This window comes from Oncorhynchus gorbuscha, linkage group LG18 (assembly GCF_021184085.1).
Source record: "Oncorhynchus gorbuscha isolate QuinsamMale2020 ecotype Even-year linkage group LG18, OgorEven_v1.0, whole genome shotgun sequence".
Taxonomy (NCBI): Eukaryota; Metazoa; Chordata; class Actinopteri; order Salmoniformes; family Salmonidae; genus Oncorhynchus; species Oncorhynchus gorbuscha.
Window position 1 is genome coordinate 75,480,453 of NC_060190.1, and position 18,413 is coordinate 75,498,865.

Sequence of the window (18,413 nt, forward strand, 5' to 3'; positions counted from 1 at the left end):
GGTGAGAGTTCATCAACTGTGACAAGTACCTGCAGCAGGTGAGAGTTCATCAACTGTGACAAGTACCTGCAGCAGGTGAGAGTTCATCAACTGTGACAAGTACCTGCAGCAGGTGAGAGTTCATCAACTGTGACAAGTACCTGCAGCAGGTGAGAGTTCATCAACTGTGACAAGTACCTGCAGCAGGTGAGAGTTCATCAACTGTGACAAGTACCTGCAGCAGGTGAGAGTTCATCAACTGTGACAAGTACCTGCAGCAGGTGAGAGTTCATCAACTGTGACAAGTACCTGCAGCAGGTGAGAGAGTACATCAACTGTGACAAGTACCTGCAGCAGGTGAGAGTACATCAACTGTGACAATGACCTGCAGCAGGTGAGAGAGTTCATCAACTGTGACAATGACCTGCAGCAGGTGAGAGAGTTCATCAACTGTGACAAGTACCTGCAGCAGGTGAGAGAGTTCATCAACTGTGACAAGTACCTGCAGCAGGTGAGAGTTCATCAACTGTGACAAGTACCTGCAGCAGGTGAGAGAGTACATCAACTGTGACAAGTACCTGCAGCAGGTGAGAGAGTTCATCAACTGTGACAAGTACCTGCAGCAGGTGAGAGAGTTCATCAACTGTGACAAGTACCTGCAGCAGGTGAGAGAGTTCATCAACTGTGACAAGTACCTGCAGCAGGTGAGAGAGTTCATCAACTGTGACAAGTACCTGCAGCAGGTGAGAGAGTTCATCAACTGTGACAAGTACCTGCAGCAGGTGAGAGAGTACATCAACTGTGACAAGTACCTGCAGCAGGTGAGAGAGTTCATCAACTGTGACAAGTACCTGCAGCAGGTGAGAGAGTTCATCAACTGTGACAAGTACCTGCAGCAGGTGAGAGAGTTCATCAACTGTGACAAGTACCTGCAGCAGGTGAGAGAGTTCATCAACTGTGACAAGTACCTGCAGCAGGTGAGAGAGTACATCAACTGTGACAAGTACCTGCAGCAGGTGAGAGATTTCATCAACTGTGACAAGTACCTGCAGCAGGTGAGAGAGTTCATCAACTGTGACAAGTACCTGCAGCAGGTGAGAGAGTTCATCAACTGTGACAAGTACCTGCAGCAGGCCAGTGAGCAGCAAGTGGCCCCGTGTGGCTTAGTTGGTAGGGGATGGCGCTTGTAAAGGCAGGGTTGTGGGTTCGATTCCCATGCGGGACCAGTACAAGACCGTGTCCTATGTTCACAGCTGAAAGATACTCTCCCTAAGAAAGCCTTGTATCTTTTCCCCACGTTTTGTATCTGTAATGTTAAGGCACAGTTAAATAATCTAATGGATGTTATGCAATGTAATTTGCCATTTCATAATCTTTATGGTTAAGGGTAAATGGGCCAGGGAATATTGTCCTTAACCCAAACACACTCTAGACCCCCAACAAATAGCCATCCTTATTAACTGTCCTTAGCCTAAACACACTCTAGACCCCCAACAAATAGCCATCCTTATTAACTGTCCTTAGCCTAAACACACTCTAGGCCCCCAACAAATAGCCATCCTTATTAACTGTCCTTAGCCTAAACACACTCTAGACCCCCAACAAATAGCCATCCTTATTAACTGTCCTTAGCCTAAACACACTCTAGACCCCCAACAAATAGCAATCCTTATTAACTGTCCTTAGCCTAAACACACTCTAGACCCCCAACAAATAGCCATCCTTATTAACTGTCCTTAGCCTAAACACACTCTAGACCCCCAAAAAATAGCCATCCTTATTAACTGTCCTTAGCCTAAACACACTCTAGACCCCCAACAAATAGCCATCCTTATTAACTGTCCTTAGCCTAAACACACTCTAGACCCCCAACAAATAGCAATCCTTATTAACTGTCCTTAGCCTAAACACACTCTAGACCCCCAACAAATAGCCATCCTTATTAACTGTCCTTAGCCTAAACACACTCTAGACCCCCAACAAATAGCCATCCTTATTAACTGTCCTTAGCCTAAACACACTCTAGACCCCCAACAAATAGCCATCCTTATTAACTGTCCTTAGCCTAAACACACTCTAGACCCCCAACAAATAGCCATCCTTATTAACTGTCCTTAGCCTAAACACACTCTAGACCCCCAACAAATAGCCATCCTTATTAACTGTCCTTAGCCTAAACACACTCTAGACCCCCAACAAATAGCCATCCTTATTAACTGTCCTTAGCCTAAACACACTCTAGACCCCCAACAAATAGCCATCCTTATTAACTGTCCTTAGCCTAAACACACTCTAGACCCCCAACAAATAAAACGCACAATGCCGAATCTTTGCATGTCTGGTTCTTGAGTAAATTAATAAGGTTCTGTTTTATCTATTTTGTTCTAGATCTTTGAGGCCCAGCGTATGAAGTTCTCTGAGATCCCCCAGCGTCTCCATGCTCTCCTGATGCCTCCAGAACCCATCATCATTAACCATGTCATCAGGTAGGCCTCTAACCCATTATCAACAATGTTGTCAGGTAGGCCTCTAACACATTATTAACAATGTTGTCAGGTAGGCCTCTAACCCATTATTAACCATGTCATCAGGTAGGCCTGGTAGGCCTCTAACCCATTATTAACCATGTCATCAGGTAGGCCTGGTAGGCCTCTAACACATTATTAACCATGTCATCAGGTAGGCCTGGTAGGCCTCTAACCCATTATTAACCATGTCTATCAGGTAGGCCTGGTAGGCCTCTAACCCATTATTAACCATGTCATCAGGTAGGCCTCTAACCCATTATTAACCATGTCATCAGGTAGGCCTGGTAGGCCTCTAACCATGTCGTCAGGTAGGCCTGGTAGGTCTCTAACCCATTATTAACCATGTCTATCAGGTAGGCCTGGTAGGCCTCTAACCCATTATTAACCATGTCTATCAGGTAAGCCTGGTAGGCCTCTAACCCATTATTAACCATGTCTATCAGGTAGGCCTGGTAGGCCTCTAACCCATCATTAACCATGTCTATCAGGTAGGCCTGGTAGGCCTCTAACCCATTATTAACCATGTCTATCAGGTAGGCCTGGTAGGCCTCTAACCCATCATTAACCATGTCTATCAGGTAGGCCTGGTAGGCCTATAACCCATTATTAACCATGTCTATCAGGTAGGCCTGGTAGGCCTCTAACCCATCATTAACCATGTCATCAGGTAGGCCTCTAACCCATCATTAACCATGTCATCAGGTAGGCCTCTAACCCATTATTAACCATGTCTATCAGGTAGGCCTGGTAGGCCTCTAACCCATCATTAACCATGTCATCAGGTAGGCCTCTAACCCATCATTAACCATGTCATCAGGTAGGCCTCTAACCCATCATTAACCATGTTGTCAGGTAGGCCTGGTAGGCCTCTAACCCATCATTAACCATGTCATCAGGTAGGCCTCTAACCCATCATTAACCATGTCATCAGGTAGGCCTCTAACCCATCATTAACCATGTCATCAGGTAGGCCTCTAACCCATTATTAACCATGTCTATCAGGTAGGCCTGGTAGGCCTCTAATCCATCATTAACCATGTCATCAGGTAGGCCTCTAACCCATCATTAACCATGTTGTCAGGTAGGCCTCTAACCCATTATTAACCATGTCTATCAGGTAGGCCTGGTAGGCCTCTAACCCATCATTAACCATGTTGTCAGGTAGGCCAGGTAGGCCTCTAACCCATCATTAACCATGTCTATCAGGTAGGCCTGGTAGGCCTATAACCCATTATTAACCATGTCTATCAGGTAGGCCTGGTAGGCCTCTAACCCATCATTAACCATGTCATCAGGTAGGCCTCTAACCCATCATTAACCATGTCATCAGGTAGGCCTCTAACCCATTATTAACCATGTCTATCAGGTAGGCCTGGTAGGCCTCTAACCCATCATTAACCATGTCATCAGGTAGGCCTCTAACCCATCATTAACCATGTCATCAGGTAGGCCTCTAACCCATCATTAACCATGTTGTCAGGTAGGCCTGGTAGGCCTCTAACCCATCATTAACCATGTCATCAGGTAGGCCTCTAACCCATCATTAACCATGTCATCAGGTAGGCCTCTAACCCATCATTAACCATGTCATCAGGTAGGCCTCTAACCCATTATTAACCATGTCTATCAGGTAGGCCTGGTAGGCCTCTAATCCATCATTAACCATGTCATCAGGTAGGCCTCTAACCCATCATTAACCATGTTGTCAGGTAGGCCTCTAACCCATTATTAACCATGTCTATCAGGTAGGCCTGGTAGGCCTCTAACCCATCATTAACCATGTTGTCAGGTAGGCCAGGTAGGCCTCTAACCCATCATTAACCATGTCATCAGGTAGGCCTCGTCACTAGGGTTGACGCCTCGTTTTGTCCTCGTCACTAGGGTCCAGAGTGTTTGCGTGGTCCGGGGAAAAACTCTGGGCCCTTTTTCATAACTCGAAGCTCAGATCAGATCTCAGGAACCACATTAATATGATATAGAACTCTTCTGAGATGTGCAGCGTGACTGCAAGAAATGACAGGCTGGAACGAACCCAATAAAATGGACTCTGCATTTAACAATTCTGTCTCTACAGATAGACGACTGCATGATCTAACTCTCTCTAACTCTGTGTCTACAGTGTGGATCCCAACGACCAGAAGAAGACGGCCTGCTATGACATCGATGTGGAGGTGGACGACACTCTAAAGACCCAAATGAACTCCTTCCTCCTATCCACCGCCAGCCAACAGGAGATAGCTGGCCTGGACAACAAGGTATGTATGGAGCTCATAGTTGAAGTCTTTCCGTGTTTCATTGGTTTTCAAGGGACTGAATCTAGCCTAGGACTTTATGGTAAGCTATTCTGAGGCTGTGTGACTGAGGCAATAAACAGCTTCTTCTTCCACACTCCTTTTTATTACACTCTGCTATTGTACAGACGGTGGAAGAGTGGGAAAATGGAGGTGAACTAGGAACAGACTGTACAGAGAAACTCACTGAACCTGAAATCAACCAATAAATAGACAGCCCTCCTCCCCCTCTACGACTTCCAGCAGCCTACTTCAAAGGTCAGACTGTTAATACAGAATAAAGAACAAGACCCCACAGGATGGACTCTGACACGCAAACACACACACACACTGTTACTAGCATTGGCTGCATGTCTCATTGCTGTGATTGTAGAGAGAGCAGAGCTGAGGTAACTAGTGCAGAGTAAGGTCAGAGAGACCCTGGCTCGCTGCTGTGGCAAAGGCCAATGAAACACAGCAAAATGTACAAGACAAGTGTCACGGTACTACTTGACTGAGTGAGGAGCACTAGATAACATAATGTTCTACTACAGGGACTACAGGTGGCTAGCTAAATCTGGAACATTTTAACGAAGTATCCATTTGCATTGTTTAGGGCCCGATTCATTTATTTTGTTGCCTGATTATTATTTTTCCCTTTCACCAAATTCCGTGTTCTTTTTTGTTTTTCCGGGTTTCAGTTTTTCCCAATCTTTTTTGTATGTTTTTGCTCTCAAATGAGCTTTTGAAAATGAGTCCATAAATCTAAGCCCTGTCTAAACTGGGGGAGGGGGGTGTTTTATCCTACTAAACTACATGTAATTGTTTTAAGCAGGTCATACCAAGAATCATTTAGCTATTTGATTTGGCATTTTAAGACCCCTTGAAGTATTCCAAAAATTATAATAATTGTATAAAAAAAAAATATATATATAAAATAAAACAAAAGATTCATGTTTTCATTTGGCCTTACTTCTATTAGCCCCATAACCATTTTGGGGGTATTTTATTAGGGTCCTCATTAGCTGTTGCAAAAGCAGCAGCTCCTCTTCCTGGGGTCCACATGAAACAACAACATAATACAGAACATCATTAGACAAGAACAGCTCAAGGACAGAGGGACATCAATTTTAACAAATGCAAAGAATAACAGATTAACTACATGGAACAACGGATCCCCCCCCCCCAAAAAAATAAACTAAAGTAAGTTTGTTCTGAAGTGTCTGTCCTATATCTGAGAGAGAAAAAAATGGTTCCCGATCTTTCTTATCTCTCTTTTTTTGTTTTTATTTAACCCCATATTTTTGGCACTAAAGTCTCCATATATAAACTTCCATTCATTTTTTTAATCTTGTACCGGGGGACCTTTCAGACGAGTCTTGTGAGGCCTGTGGATCACACTAGTGTGCAGCCCTAACTGTTGGGACGCTACAGACTGAAGTTGGCTGGTCGGCTGTACCGACTTCAGACGAGTCCCAAGATGCTTGTGGGGGACGTGGAGCAAAACGGAGAACACGGTGGTGTTCGTGGGAGTCTCGTCTCCATAGAGGGGGTCATAATAGCTGTTCAAGACACTGCAGACAATTTTTATGAGAAGTCTCATGTAGTCTGACAAACACCGCTCGAGCTCTTTCACCACAGATGCGAAATCATCCAATACAAAAAAAAACATATCTTATTATTATTTTATTATGCTGATTTAGATAATTAGGCGTCGACATCGACTCTAGGGGGTTAATAGATAAACAACCAAATTGGATGGTGAAAGTCCACAAAAATGCTTAAAACCACATCAAGAGACCCCGTTTGAGGTCTGGGGAAAACCTGACCTTTTATTTTGTAGTTCCCCTTTCATTTCCGGTGTGCGCCTAGCATGAGGCTGCTGTTTAGGTTGTGTTTCTAGCACACATGATGGTCCAGTTGGCAAAACAAATACCCACCAGATTGATTAAAATAATCATGTTTACTTGGCAGAATGATATCATGAGCTGCTACGGCTGCGTTTTGACAGGCTGCCCAATTCTGATCTTTTCCCCACTAATTGGTCTTTTGACCAATCACATCAGAGGGGGGGGGGGGGTCAAAATATCCAATATATACTAAAAGAAATCTCTGAATTGTGCTGCCGGTCTAAATGCTGTCTGTGCTTAACGTTTAACTGAAGGTTTTTGACAAAGCCTTTCCATCTACCTTGACTGTTTTCATTGCTAACAGTAGACGCGGGGGCATTCTCGACGTGCATTCTGTTCTGTGTTATGATAAATTTGGGCTAATAAATGTTCAATACATTAACCTGGTTTCCTACGAAGTCCAATATATTATTGAATTCAGTTTCTTTCTTTTTTTGATGATGATCATGTTTGTGTGGATGCCGTCCGTGTTCTCTGCATCGCAGATTTTATAGGGCCTTAATTTGTGTCCCTGTACAAAGCAAAGTAACTCTACTTAATCCATCCTGGTTTGGACGTCCATCCAGCAGTGTTTTCCCGTTCAGATCCATAAAGGCGTCGGCTTGCTTCAGTTTGGCTGGCGCCTAGACGAACCGAACGTGTGTGCTCGCATACTCCCTTAAAAAGACCTTTAAAAAAAAGCGGCCAATAGTACTGTTTGTCCGTTTTTTTAAACGCCGTCGCCAGTATACATTTCCTCAAAATAGTCCAAATTAATCTTAAGAACTCGAGAAATCTGTCATAAATTTTGGGGGGTTTTCTGCGACAAGATCTTAGTGTGTTTTGATGCAGTATTTTTCAATGGAAAATGTTGCATGATAACGAGTCCTCTTATCGTTGATTGACAACAAATACTTTATTGAAGAATCCCTGCTGTTGGACCCATCACCGACGAAGGGGAGTTGAAGTCTGCTCCGAACGTCAGCTTGCGTCCAGGAAAAACTCACAGAAGTACAATACTAACAAATACGTCACAAAATGTCGTCATATATGATCGCTCTTCTTCCCCTGTAGATCCATGAGACCATAGAGACGATCAACCAGCTGAAGACCCAGAGAGAGTTCATGTTGAGCTTCGCCAGAGACCCCCAGGGCTTCATCAACGACTGGCTGCAATCACAGTGCCGGGACCTCAAGGTACACACACACACACCACACAGACAGAGAGAGAGGTACTTCTGGGCTTTTATCAATGGCTGGCTGCGGTCACAGTGCCGGGAACTCAAGGTAACCTAACAGGAAAACACCTCTCTATGGGACCTCAAGGTAAACTATGAACTGAACTCTGGTGAACTGGTGCTTCAGATGAAGAAATGAGGCCCCCATGTGTGGGGGAGCAGCAATGTTATGTGTACAGGCCTCTTTTCTTAACTTACAAGGTAAATCAAATGGCTCTCTAGTGCTGCCCAGTTACTGATTACACTTTACGTAATACCTCCCATCTGGGTCATGTTCATTAAGAAGAAAATGCATTGAAATTAACTCAAATGGAGAGGTACTACTTGAACTTGTCCAATGAAAACACAGATTGTTGTTTTCTTTTGCAAAGCATTTTGCTCTGTGTCTTACTGAACATGACCCTTTCCTTGTGTGGTAATAGACTTAGTTAGCCGTTAGCACTAGCTAACTGCCATGTACGAATGTTGGCTATTAACAGTCTAGCTGCCATTGATGTATGTTAGTCATTAGCACTAACTGCCATGGATGTATGTTAGCACTAGCTAACTGCCATGGATGTATTTTGGTCGTTGGCACTAGCTAACTGCCATGGATGTATGTTGGCACTAGCTAACTGCCATGGATGTATGTTGGCACTAGCTAACTGCCATGGATGTATGTTAGCACTACCTAACTGCCATGGCTGTATGTTAGCACTAGCTAACTGCCATGGCTGTATGTTAGCACTAGCTAACTGCCATGGCTGTATTTTAGCACTAGCTAACTGCCATGGCTGTATGTTAGCACTAGCTAACTGCCATGGCTGTATGTTAGCACTAGCTAACTGCCATGGCTGTATGTTAGCACTAGCTAACTGCCATGGCTGTATTTTAGCACTAGCTAACTGCCATGGCTGTATGTTAGCACTAGCTAACTGCCATGGCTGTATGTTAGCACTAGCTAACTGCCATGGCTGTATGTTAGCACTAGCTAACTGCCACATTTAGTGTTTTGTTCAGCTGATTGTTGGAGGAGGACCAAACACCACACTGACTGGACTGCCAATGACAACTGAAACCAAGGGGTGAATCTAGCTGAATCCAGTCCAAAGTTCATGGATATTTCTTCTCCCCCCTGAAAATGCAGCCTTCCGCATGGTTACCTGGCACCCAGTAACCTTAGTTGTCCTTATGCAAGAACATGCCAGAGTGAATGAAGATGTATTTTATGAAGCCTGCTTTCCATTCGAAACAGTTTGGTCATATACTGTGTCGACAATTGTGACGTTTTTTTGTTAGTTTTGATTTTCTGCTGTTTATTTTTTTTCCGGTTGTTAGAGCACACAATATTATTTATTGAGGAAAGTCTTAAGTTTTTGGTACCTGAAGTCTACGCTCATTCGTCTGTGATTGGCCAACAGTAATACTCCTAGTTGGAGTGGCAATTGTTTTGTTTGTTTGCAGTCAACGAGAGACAGATTTATCTTAGATTAATTAAGACTATTTTGAGGAAGTGTATACTGGCTATGTTGCTACGGCATCTCGAGGGACAAACATTAATATTGCTGCTTTTTTGTTGTTGTTTTTTCAAGCCAAGTTAATTTAAGGGAGTCCTGCTAGGAGCAAACCAAACCTAGTATGCTTTACAGCAGAGATGGTCCCAGAACGGTCTTTTTGACCACAAGATAGGGTTGATGTTGCCTTCTTGCCACAGGTCGACCCCTGGTAAAGATATTTCCGATCTCAATAGAGTTTTACTTGTATGAAAAGATAAATATAGATGACATGCATGATGCTTTTAATGCGTCAACAACAACACATTATAGACTTGTAGACTTTTTAATGGAGTGTCACTAAAAGTTTAAAGTTTCTAATGTACATGTGATTTTTTTTTTTACAGACTATGACTGATGTTGTTGCGAACCCAGAAGAAGAGAGGAGAGCCGAGTTCTATTTCCAACCCTGGGCCCAGGAGGCCGTGTGTCGCTACTTCTACTCCAAGGTAACGTCCTCACCTCTCTCCATTCTGTATGTTGCTACTTCTACTCCCAAGGTAACCGCCTCCCTTCTGCCACTCATTCCCCATGAAGGGTCATCATTGCTGAGTCATACCACCTGGTTTTTCTGCCCTACTAAATACTTACAATCATTATCTAAGGGAGATTCTTAATTATACTTTATACTTAATTATACTTTATACTTAATTAATTATACTTAATTATACTTTATTTTACTGTACTGTTCCCACTGCTATTTACCTAATGGAATTCACCTAGCATTACCTGCTATTTACCTAGCATTACCTGCTATTTACCTAGCATTACCTGCTATTTACCTAGCATTACCTGCTATTTACCTAGCATTACCTGCTATTTACCTAGCATTACCTGCTATTTACCTAGCATTGCCTGCTATTTACCTAGCATTGCCTGCTATTTACCTAGCATTACCTGCTATTGACCTAGCATTACCTGCTATTGACCTAGCATTACCTGCTATTGACCTAGCATTACCTGCTATTGACCTAGCATTACCTGCTATTGACCTAGCATTACCTGCTATTGACCTAGCATTACCTGCTATTGACCTAGCATTACCTGCTATTGACCTAGCATGACCTGGAATTGACCTAGCATGACCTGGAATTGACCTGGAATTGACCTAGCATGACCTGGAATTGACCTAGCATGACCTGGAATTGACCTAGCATGACCTGGAATTGACCTAGCATTACCTGGAATTGACCTAGCATTACCTGGAATTGACCTAGCATGACCTGGAATTGACCTAGCATGACCTGCTATTTACCTAATATAACCTGCTATTTATGTTTCCTGGTATTTACCTGGAATTGACCTTGCATTACCTGCTATTTTCCCTAGCATTACCTGGTATTTACCTGGAATTGACCTTGCATTACCTGCTATTTACCTAGCATTACCTGCTATTTACCTAATATTACCTGCAATTTATGTTTCCTGGTATTTACCTGGAATTGACCTTGCATTACCTGCTATTTACCTAGCATTACCTGCTATTTACCTAGCATTACCTGGTATTTACCTAGCATTACCTGGTATTTACCTGGAATTGACCTAGCATTACCTGGTATTTACCTGGAATTTACCTGGAATTACCTGGAATTGACCTGGAATTACCTGGAATTGACCTGGAATTACCTGGAATTGACCTAGCATTACCTGGAATTGACCTAGCATTACCTGGAATTGACCTAGCATTACCTGGAATTGACCTAGCATTACCTGGAATTGACCTAGCATTACCTGCTATTTATCTAGCTTTACCTGGAATTGACCTAGCATTACCTGGAATTGACCTAGCATTACCTGGAATTGACCTAGCATTACCTGGAATTGACCTAGCATTACCTGGAATTGACCTAGCATTACCTGCTATTTACCTAGCATTACATGCTATTTACCTAGCAATTCCTGCTATTCCTTTCACGTATAACACATGCTCTAATCTGTTCTAAAGTGCTCTATGAAATTGAAAATTGGATTACCATTTCTGAAATGTAATATTGTTCTTTGTCTACATTTTTAATCTCTTTAATTTTTGTGTTTCTTTAAAATGCATTTCAGGTCCAACAGAGGCGTCAGGAGCTGGAACAGGCCCTGGGAATCAGAAACACCTAGACGAGATTATGTCAAAGCAGGTCAACAGAGGAAAAGAAGTGTCTGTTCTCTCTGGGAGGACGAAAAGAGAAGTTTGGGACATTCATATTTATAAATACACCGTTGATTTTTGCAAAACGCTTTAGATAAGACATCTTAGATATAGACTGCTTTACTGCTGATGGTAACTGTAGGATATATTTTAACATGAACTAGCAGCTGTTACGGTTATGTATAAATGTTTGATTGCTACTTACTTTTTTATATTTGTCCCATTGTCCCACTAAAATATATTTTGACTAATTTTCTTTCAATGGTCTCTCACTGTTTAGCCCCCAAAGCATTTATTTTCTGTGCTGAACTCTCTCACAGATGTTGAATCTATATATTCAGGCCTAAGTGAGATTAAAATTACCCCCAACTAAGTATTGATGCTACTTCACAATAACTAATATTGGGTATTTTAAGTAAGGGGCTTAAATTAAAGTTGTAACATTTGGCTAAGGTGAAAGAGCATTGGGTTAATTTTAAATGCTTGGGACTATCTATCTACCCCGCTCTGAGTCCAAACGAACTCATAACTGATCAGGTGATAGCCTACACACACTACCTACGCACACTACCATTCTGCCTTTGGTCTGGAATTGATATTCAGTGTTTGGTATTGATAGGGTTGTGTGAGTATTCCGTGGCCTTTTATTGCCTCGCTGGCTGTTCCTTTCTTACCGAGGATTATTTTAAATGCTTCTAGAATGTTGTGTACTTCAAAGATTCCCCCTATGAACACTTCAAAGGTAATGACAGGCAAGGCTGTACAATGTTGTGAAACATACACTATATTGGTTAGTTAATCATTTAAGTGGCCTTTTCATTTTAAGCTATTTTGGTGGAGCTTTGTTTGTATAAAAATAAAAAAGGTTTAGAAAGTATGAAGTCTTGTTTAGTTAGAAGTAAAGAATATTAAGGAAGTAGTGTGTTTAGTAGTAATTACCTCAAGTCGATCGATCTAGTTTTGTAAATAATGAACAGAATAATCTGATGTGAAGGGGAAAATGTCTGTTTTTTAAAGGACATGCCATCAATTTGACTCATTTGTCTTAATGCTCCGTTTGCCCAAGACGTCTCCCCTCAAGTGACCCCAATGGTTTAATCCAGAATATTCTCTATAACCTAGCAGCAACTTGCAGTTGTTTGTTGGTCCTGTGTGGAAGAGGGAGAACAATGTTTTTAGGCTTCTACTGTTCTCTGTTCAGATGAATTCCTCTGGGTTTTCCTTCTTTATTTGTTAGTGTGCAGAAGCTATCAAGAGCTATCAAGAGAAGCGTAGAGCTGGGTTCACTTTAGCTGTGACATTCATGAATCTCAGCTTTTTTGCTAGCATGGTAGACGGCTTTAGGCTTGTAGGTATTTCTGTTTAGATATGACATGTAGAGGATGTAAGAAGCTTTATCGTTGTGCTCAATTCAGTATCTGTTCAGTAAGTTCATTTAAATACATATATTTTCAATGGGTATTTTTATTTTATTTTTCCCAATATTGAGTGTAATTTCAATCAACGTTCTGATTTCATGCTGAATTGACCCCAAACCTGTAAAAGGATGATACTGTTCACTGATTTTTAAATCTTCAGACATGAATTGTATTTTTTATTTCATGGACCAAACCTATTTTCTTCCTGTATGTTTTGAACCTAATAAAGGATATCGTAAATGATAACTTCTCGGTTGTGAATTAATTATTTAAAGTTGAACCATTTGATGCACAAACTGGCATTCTTACCATTTTTAAAGATGTTACCTGCCTAGTGCTCACCTCAGCATCACCGTTTAGTTCTGATCACACACACCCGTGTCGTTGCTGTGAGAAGTGGGGTGATGCAGGACAGGGTATAGTATAACAACCAGGGGGACGATCGGGTCATTGACCTGCAGGTCAGCATATCGTGTTCATAGGATAAGGAGTTTAGACAACTTTTTTTGCTCTTGACATTATCCTACTCATTCTTGGTCAAAGACTCACCTCTCCGAACATTGAGGTGTGCTAAAGGACACGATGTGAGACTCCTTCCTAACGCAACATATTGTTCCTAATGGGATTTAGAAGTGGTCCTCTTCCTGACCGCGCTGACCAATAGCTACGAGGGGGCGTGACCCAGACGGTCTGCTAGACCACGTGTCAGGTATAAATACATTTCGTCTCGGCTTCAGACGCGTCTCGCACCAAGCACTTCAGGAGAAGCTACAGACACCGTGGACTATCGCACTGTACATCATGGCACCCAAGAAAGTATGCATCATTGGCTCTGGCAACTGGTAAGCATTTTTTATATTAATTAATTCTAAACATATTTAGCTCTTTCTGAGCTGATGATGCTGAATGATCTTAATGTACACGAGAGGGCAGTTTTTGCATGTCAGCGGTTCACAATGCCTCACTTAAGGGACCCATTTGAGGCGGTGATCACACTGTGAATCTTTGGATCGGTTGTGTATCATGTTTTAGGTCGTAGAATTGAAGCTGTGAGTGTATCGAGTTTGTTTTTTTTGCTCGATGTGATCTCACCAGAACAAAGATGACAGTTTGAAAGAAAGGCCTACAGTAAACTGCTGTTATCCTGTTCTTGTTAGATTTTCCCTGATTTCCTTGTTGCTTTATTAGACCAGTAATAATAATACGATTTGTAATTGTCTCAATTGGGCCTATGGTGATAATGCAACATAACTGGGGCAAATATCAGAATTGAATTTATAATATCAATAGAGTTGATTTAATCTAGTAGATTTGCTGGATTATTGACGTTTCAGCCACAGTGACTGCATCGGACGTTTGGCTCATGCAGAATGCAGTTCAACTCCTTATAGTTTCTCTCTCACACACTCACACAAGGGCTGATCGTATCATATTATGTGATAAACTTGAAGGGTGGTGGTGGTATGTCCAGTAGCCGTGCTGCTATTTCTATTTTTTTAATGTAACCTTTAATTATTTAACTAGGCAAATCAGTTAAGAATAAATTCTTATTTTACAATGACGGCCAAACCCTCCCCTAACCCGGACGACGCTAGGCCTAATTGTGCGCCTCCTATAACAACAAATGCTTTGAACTGCTGCACTGCAGGGCCTTGGATTGACTTCCTTGGGAATGCTCTTATGTTCTCTGAGGTTGTGTTGTGTTGTATTGTGTTGTTGTGTAGGCTGACTAGTACAATGGGGGGAAAGTAGCTGAATCAATATTGAGTTGTCTGATCTTTAAAATAACTCTTGCCTCATTGATTGATGTAAAATAATGTTTGAGTAATCACTACTGTGCCATTACACTCGTTAGGTGTGGTTTATATTCATTGTAAACGGTGAATGTTAAATTATTGACTCAATAATAATTTAAGTCCACTTTTTAAGAATGAATTATGACATAATTTTCTTCCCTGATCTCTCTCCAGCATCTGGTACATAAAATGTGGTGCTAGAAAGCTCGACATCCTAACATCTCACTTGCTAGCCTGTTTATCTCTCAACGTGGGATTACCTCACTGGGTCTTGCACCCTGAGTCATTTCTCTAAGATCCTAAAATGTGGAGAACACGAATGAAACAATATCATTGTTTGAAATGGACACCTTTTGTTTCACATCTACAGGGGCTCTGCCATTGCCAAGATTGTAGGCGTCAATGCAGGAAAGCTTGACGTGTTCGACACGACAGTGAACATGTGGGTATTTGAGGAGACCGTGAACGGCCGTAAACTCACAGAGATCATCAACACAGACCATGAGAACGTCAAGTACCTGCCTGGACACAAGCTTCCCCCAAACATCGTAAGACTCATTGGGGCGGCAGGGTAGCCTAGTGGTTAGAGCGTTGGACTAGTAACCGGAAGGTTGCGAGTTCAAACCCCCGATCTGACAAGGTACAAATCTGTCGTTCCTAGGCTGTCATTGAAAATAAGAATTTGTTCTTAACTGACTTGCCTGGTTAAATAAAGGTCAAATAAATTAATTCATTCATTTTAGACATTCAAAATACTCTGGGGGAAAAAATGTGTATTAATAATTTTAGAAGTAACCCAGAATCAAATCTAACATAACATTTTGTTTTTACAGTTTGTCACGATAGAAAACACAACAATGCATGCATCACCTTTTCGGTTCAATAAAAACACATTTGATTATTACCTGATTATTAACAAATCATTACCTAATTTATTATTACCAACTGTTACCACACATCCACCCGATGACTCTGTCTTCGCCCGTGTAGGTGGCCGTTCCAGAGGTGACGGATGCCGTGAAGGGAGCAGACATCCTGATCTTCGTTATTCCACACCAGTTCATCAACAGAATCTGTGACACCATCAAAGAACACATCAAGAAGGATGCTGTGGGCATGTCTCTTATCAAAGTGAGTGGTTTTTGCTTTCAGGGCCTGTTTTGAATAAAGCCAGCAGCAAACAGTTACCTTTTTGAAAGGGCAAACTTCTGATTGAATTTACAGAATTGAATACTGCTGCTTCTGATTGTTGTTTGTTGCTGTAAATAGGACGATGAGGCCTACATTCCTGGTGATCGGTTGTTGTAGGATGTCGATGAGGGAGATGATATGAATAGACGTATCCATGGTGATCTATGTTTCAGGGTGTGGATGAGGGGCCAGAGGGGTTGAAGCTGATCTCTGATGTCATCAGAGAGAAGCTGGGCGTCACCATGACGGTGCTGATGGGAGCTAACATAGCCAACGAAGTCGCGGAGGAGAAGTTCTGCGAAACAACAATCGGTAAGGGGTGTGTGTTTGGTTGTTTAGGAAAATACAACACAGTATATATCTGACCATTAAAATAGCATGTCAATGCTTTTGTGCTACATCAGTAAAGATCAATGTATTTCATGATTTTTTTAATTTTTATAATTGTTTTAATTTAATTTAACCTTTTTATTTAACTAGGCAAGTCAGGTAAGAACATATTCTTATTTACAATGACCGTCTAGGAACAGTGGGTTAACTGCCTTGTTCAGGGGCAGAACGACAGATTTGTACCTTGTCAGCTGAGCATTTCAATCTAGCAACCTGGCCCAACGCTCTAACCACAAGGCTACCTGCCAACCCCAGGTATGGTATTGAAGATATTTTTCACCTGTAATAATTATCCATGTTTTGCATTCGTCACACAGGGTGCAAGAACAAAGAGTGGGGCCCCATCCTGAAGAAACTGATGCAGACCACAAACTTCAGAGTCACCGTGGTGGAGGAAGCTGATGTGGTAGAGATCTGTGGCGCTCTCAAGGTGGGCCTTTAGTTACGCAGGAAGTAGAGGGGGGAAAGTGTTATAATGTTCTAACCGGAATGGGGAGGCAGGGTAAGCCGTCATTGAAAAATAATAATTTGTTCTTAAACTGACTTGCCTAGTTAAATAAAGGTTGTTGGTTTTTTTTTATTAAAAAAAAATGGAAGGAGGAAACAGACACTGAGGATTTAAGGGGAAAAAATGCTGTTGATCGTGTGTGTTAATATGTGCTCAAACAAAGGAGTGTAATGTACCGGACATGTTTCAGTCATGTTAACCATCGTCAGAGAATCTTTTTAAGATAAATAGCTTTTTTAGATTTCTATTTACAGATGAGATCGTAATGGTTGAAAACGATCTCTTCTTCTCCCACCCCAGAACATAGTGGCGGTAGGAGCAGGGTTCTGTGACGGCCTGGGCTTCGGAGACAACACCAAGGCGGCGGTAATCAGACTGGGACTGATGGAGATGATTGCCTTCGCCCGGATATTCTGCACCGCTGGGACCGTCTCACCCGTCACTTTCCTGGAGAGCTGTGGCGTCGCCGACCTCATCACAACTTGCTACGGCGGACGCAACCGTAAGATCGCAGAGGCCTTCGCCAAAACCGGAAAGGTGCTGTGAGGAGTGTGGAAAGAATTTGTCATACCCGTTATCGTCGATATTCTAAATGTTAAAATTGCTCTCTCTATATATATATATATATCTCTCACTCTGTCTTTGTATTTGTGTCTCCCTGTGTAGACTATTGAGGAGTTGGAGAAGGAGATGTTGAATGGTCAGAAACTCCAGGGTCCGGCCACTGCAGCTGAAGTCAACCACATTCTGAAGAAGAAGGGCCTGGTGGACAAGTGAGTTACATTTGATGAGTTTGCCTTACGAATCTTCTGAGAGTGAGTTATGTTCTTAATTGATCATCCAATGACATGTAATGACAAACCACCCTTATAACCTTTTCACACTACTGAGCCAAACTGAGCTGATACATTCATAGAAAATACTCAAGTAAAAGTGAAAGTCGCCCAGTAAAATACTACTTGAGTATAAGTCTAAAGGTATTTGGTTTTAAATATACTTTTTTAATTTTATTTTTTTCACCTTTATTTAACCAGGTAGGCAAGTTGAGAACAAGTTCTCATTTACAATTGCCAATATAAAGCAAAGCAGTTCGACAGATACAACAACACAGATTTACACTTGGAATAAAACAAACATACAGTCAATAATACAGTATAAACAAGTTTATATACGATGTGAGCAAGTGAGGTGAGAAGGGAGGTAAAGGCAAAAAAAGGCCATGGTGGCAAATTAAATACAATATAGCAAGTAAAACACTGGAATGGTAGTTTGCAATGGAAGAATGTGCAAAGTAGAAATAAAAATAATGGGGTGCAAAGGAGCTAAAAAAAAAAATACAGTAGGGAAAGAGGTAGTTGTTTGGGCTAAATTATAGGTGGGCTATGTACAGGTGCAGTAATCTGTAAGATGCTCTGACAGTTGGTGCTTAAAGCTAGTGAGGGAGATAAGTGTTTCCAGTTTCAGAGATTTTTGTAGATCGTTCCAGTCATTGGCAGCAGAGAACTGGAAGGAGAGGCGGTCAAAGAAAGAATTGGTT

At 41.9% G+C, this 18,413-nt stretch overlaps 2 protein-coding genes across 3 annotated transcripts in view; both read left to right on the top strand.

The window, feature by feature from the left end:
* LOC124003328 (SWI/SNF-related matrix-associated actin-dependent regulator of chromatin subfamily D member 1) overlaps positions 1 to 13,234 on the top strand; it is a 35,781-nt gene extending 22,547 nt beyond the window's left edge. Inside the window, exons 8-12 of one of the 2 annotated variants that reach the window (XM_046311481.1) lie at positions 2,368 to 2,465; positions 4,627 to 4,762; positions 7,741 to 7,863; positions 9,784 to 9,885; positions 11,489 to 13,234. In XM_046311481.1, coding sequence (XP_046167437.1) covers positions 2,368 to 2,465; positions 4,627 to 4,762; positions 7,741 to 7,863; positions 9,784 to 9,885; positions 11,489 to 11,542 — 513 coding nt within the window. In that variant the 3' untranslated portion in view covers positions 11,543 to 13,234. Of the gene's footprint in view, positions 1 to 2,367; positions 2,466 to 4,626; positions 4,763 to 4,926; positions 5,499 to 7,740; positions 7,864 to 9,783; positions 9,886 to 11,488 lie in introns of those variants that run through there. The other variant, XM_046311482.1, reaches the window with a different exon arrangement.
* A 459-nt stretch (positions 13,235 to 13,693) lies between these two features.
* The window catches only part of LOC124003187 (glycerol-3-phosphate dehydrogenase [NAD(+)], cytoplasmic-like), a 6,941-nt gene continuing 2,221 nt past the window's right edge, over positions 13,694 to 18,413 (top strand). The window contains exons 1-7 of the mRNA XM_046311261.1: positions 13,694 to 13,833; positions 15,158 to 15,335; positions 15,778 to 15,918; positions 16,152 to 16,290; positions 16,686 to 16,798; positions 17,177 to 17,413; positions 17,543 to 17,649. Coding sequence (XP_046167217.1) covers positions 13,793 to 13,833; positions 15,158 to 15,335; positions 15,778 to 15,918; positions 16,152 to 16,290; positions 16,686 to 16,798; positions 17,177 to 17,413; positions 17,543 to 17,649 — 956 coding nt within the window. The 5' untranslated portion in view covers positions 13,694 to 13,792. The remainder of the gene's footprint in view (positions 13,834 to 15,157; positions 15,336 to 15,777; positions 15,919 to 16,151; positions 16,291 to 16,685; positions 16,799 to 17,176; positions 17,414 to 17,542; positions 17,650 to 18,413) is intronic.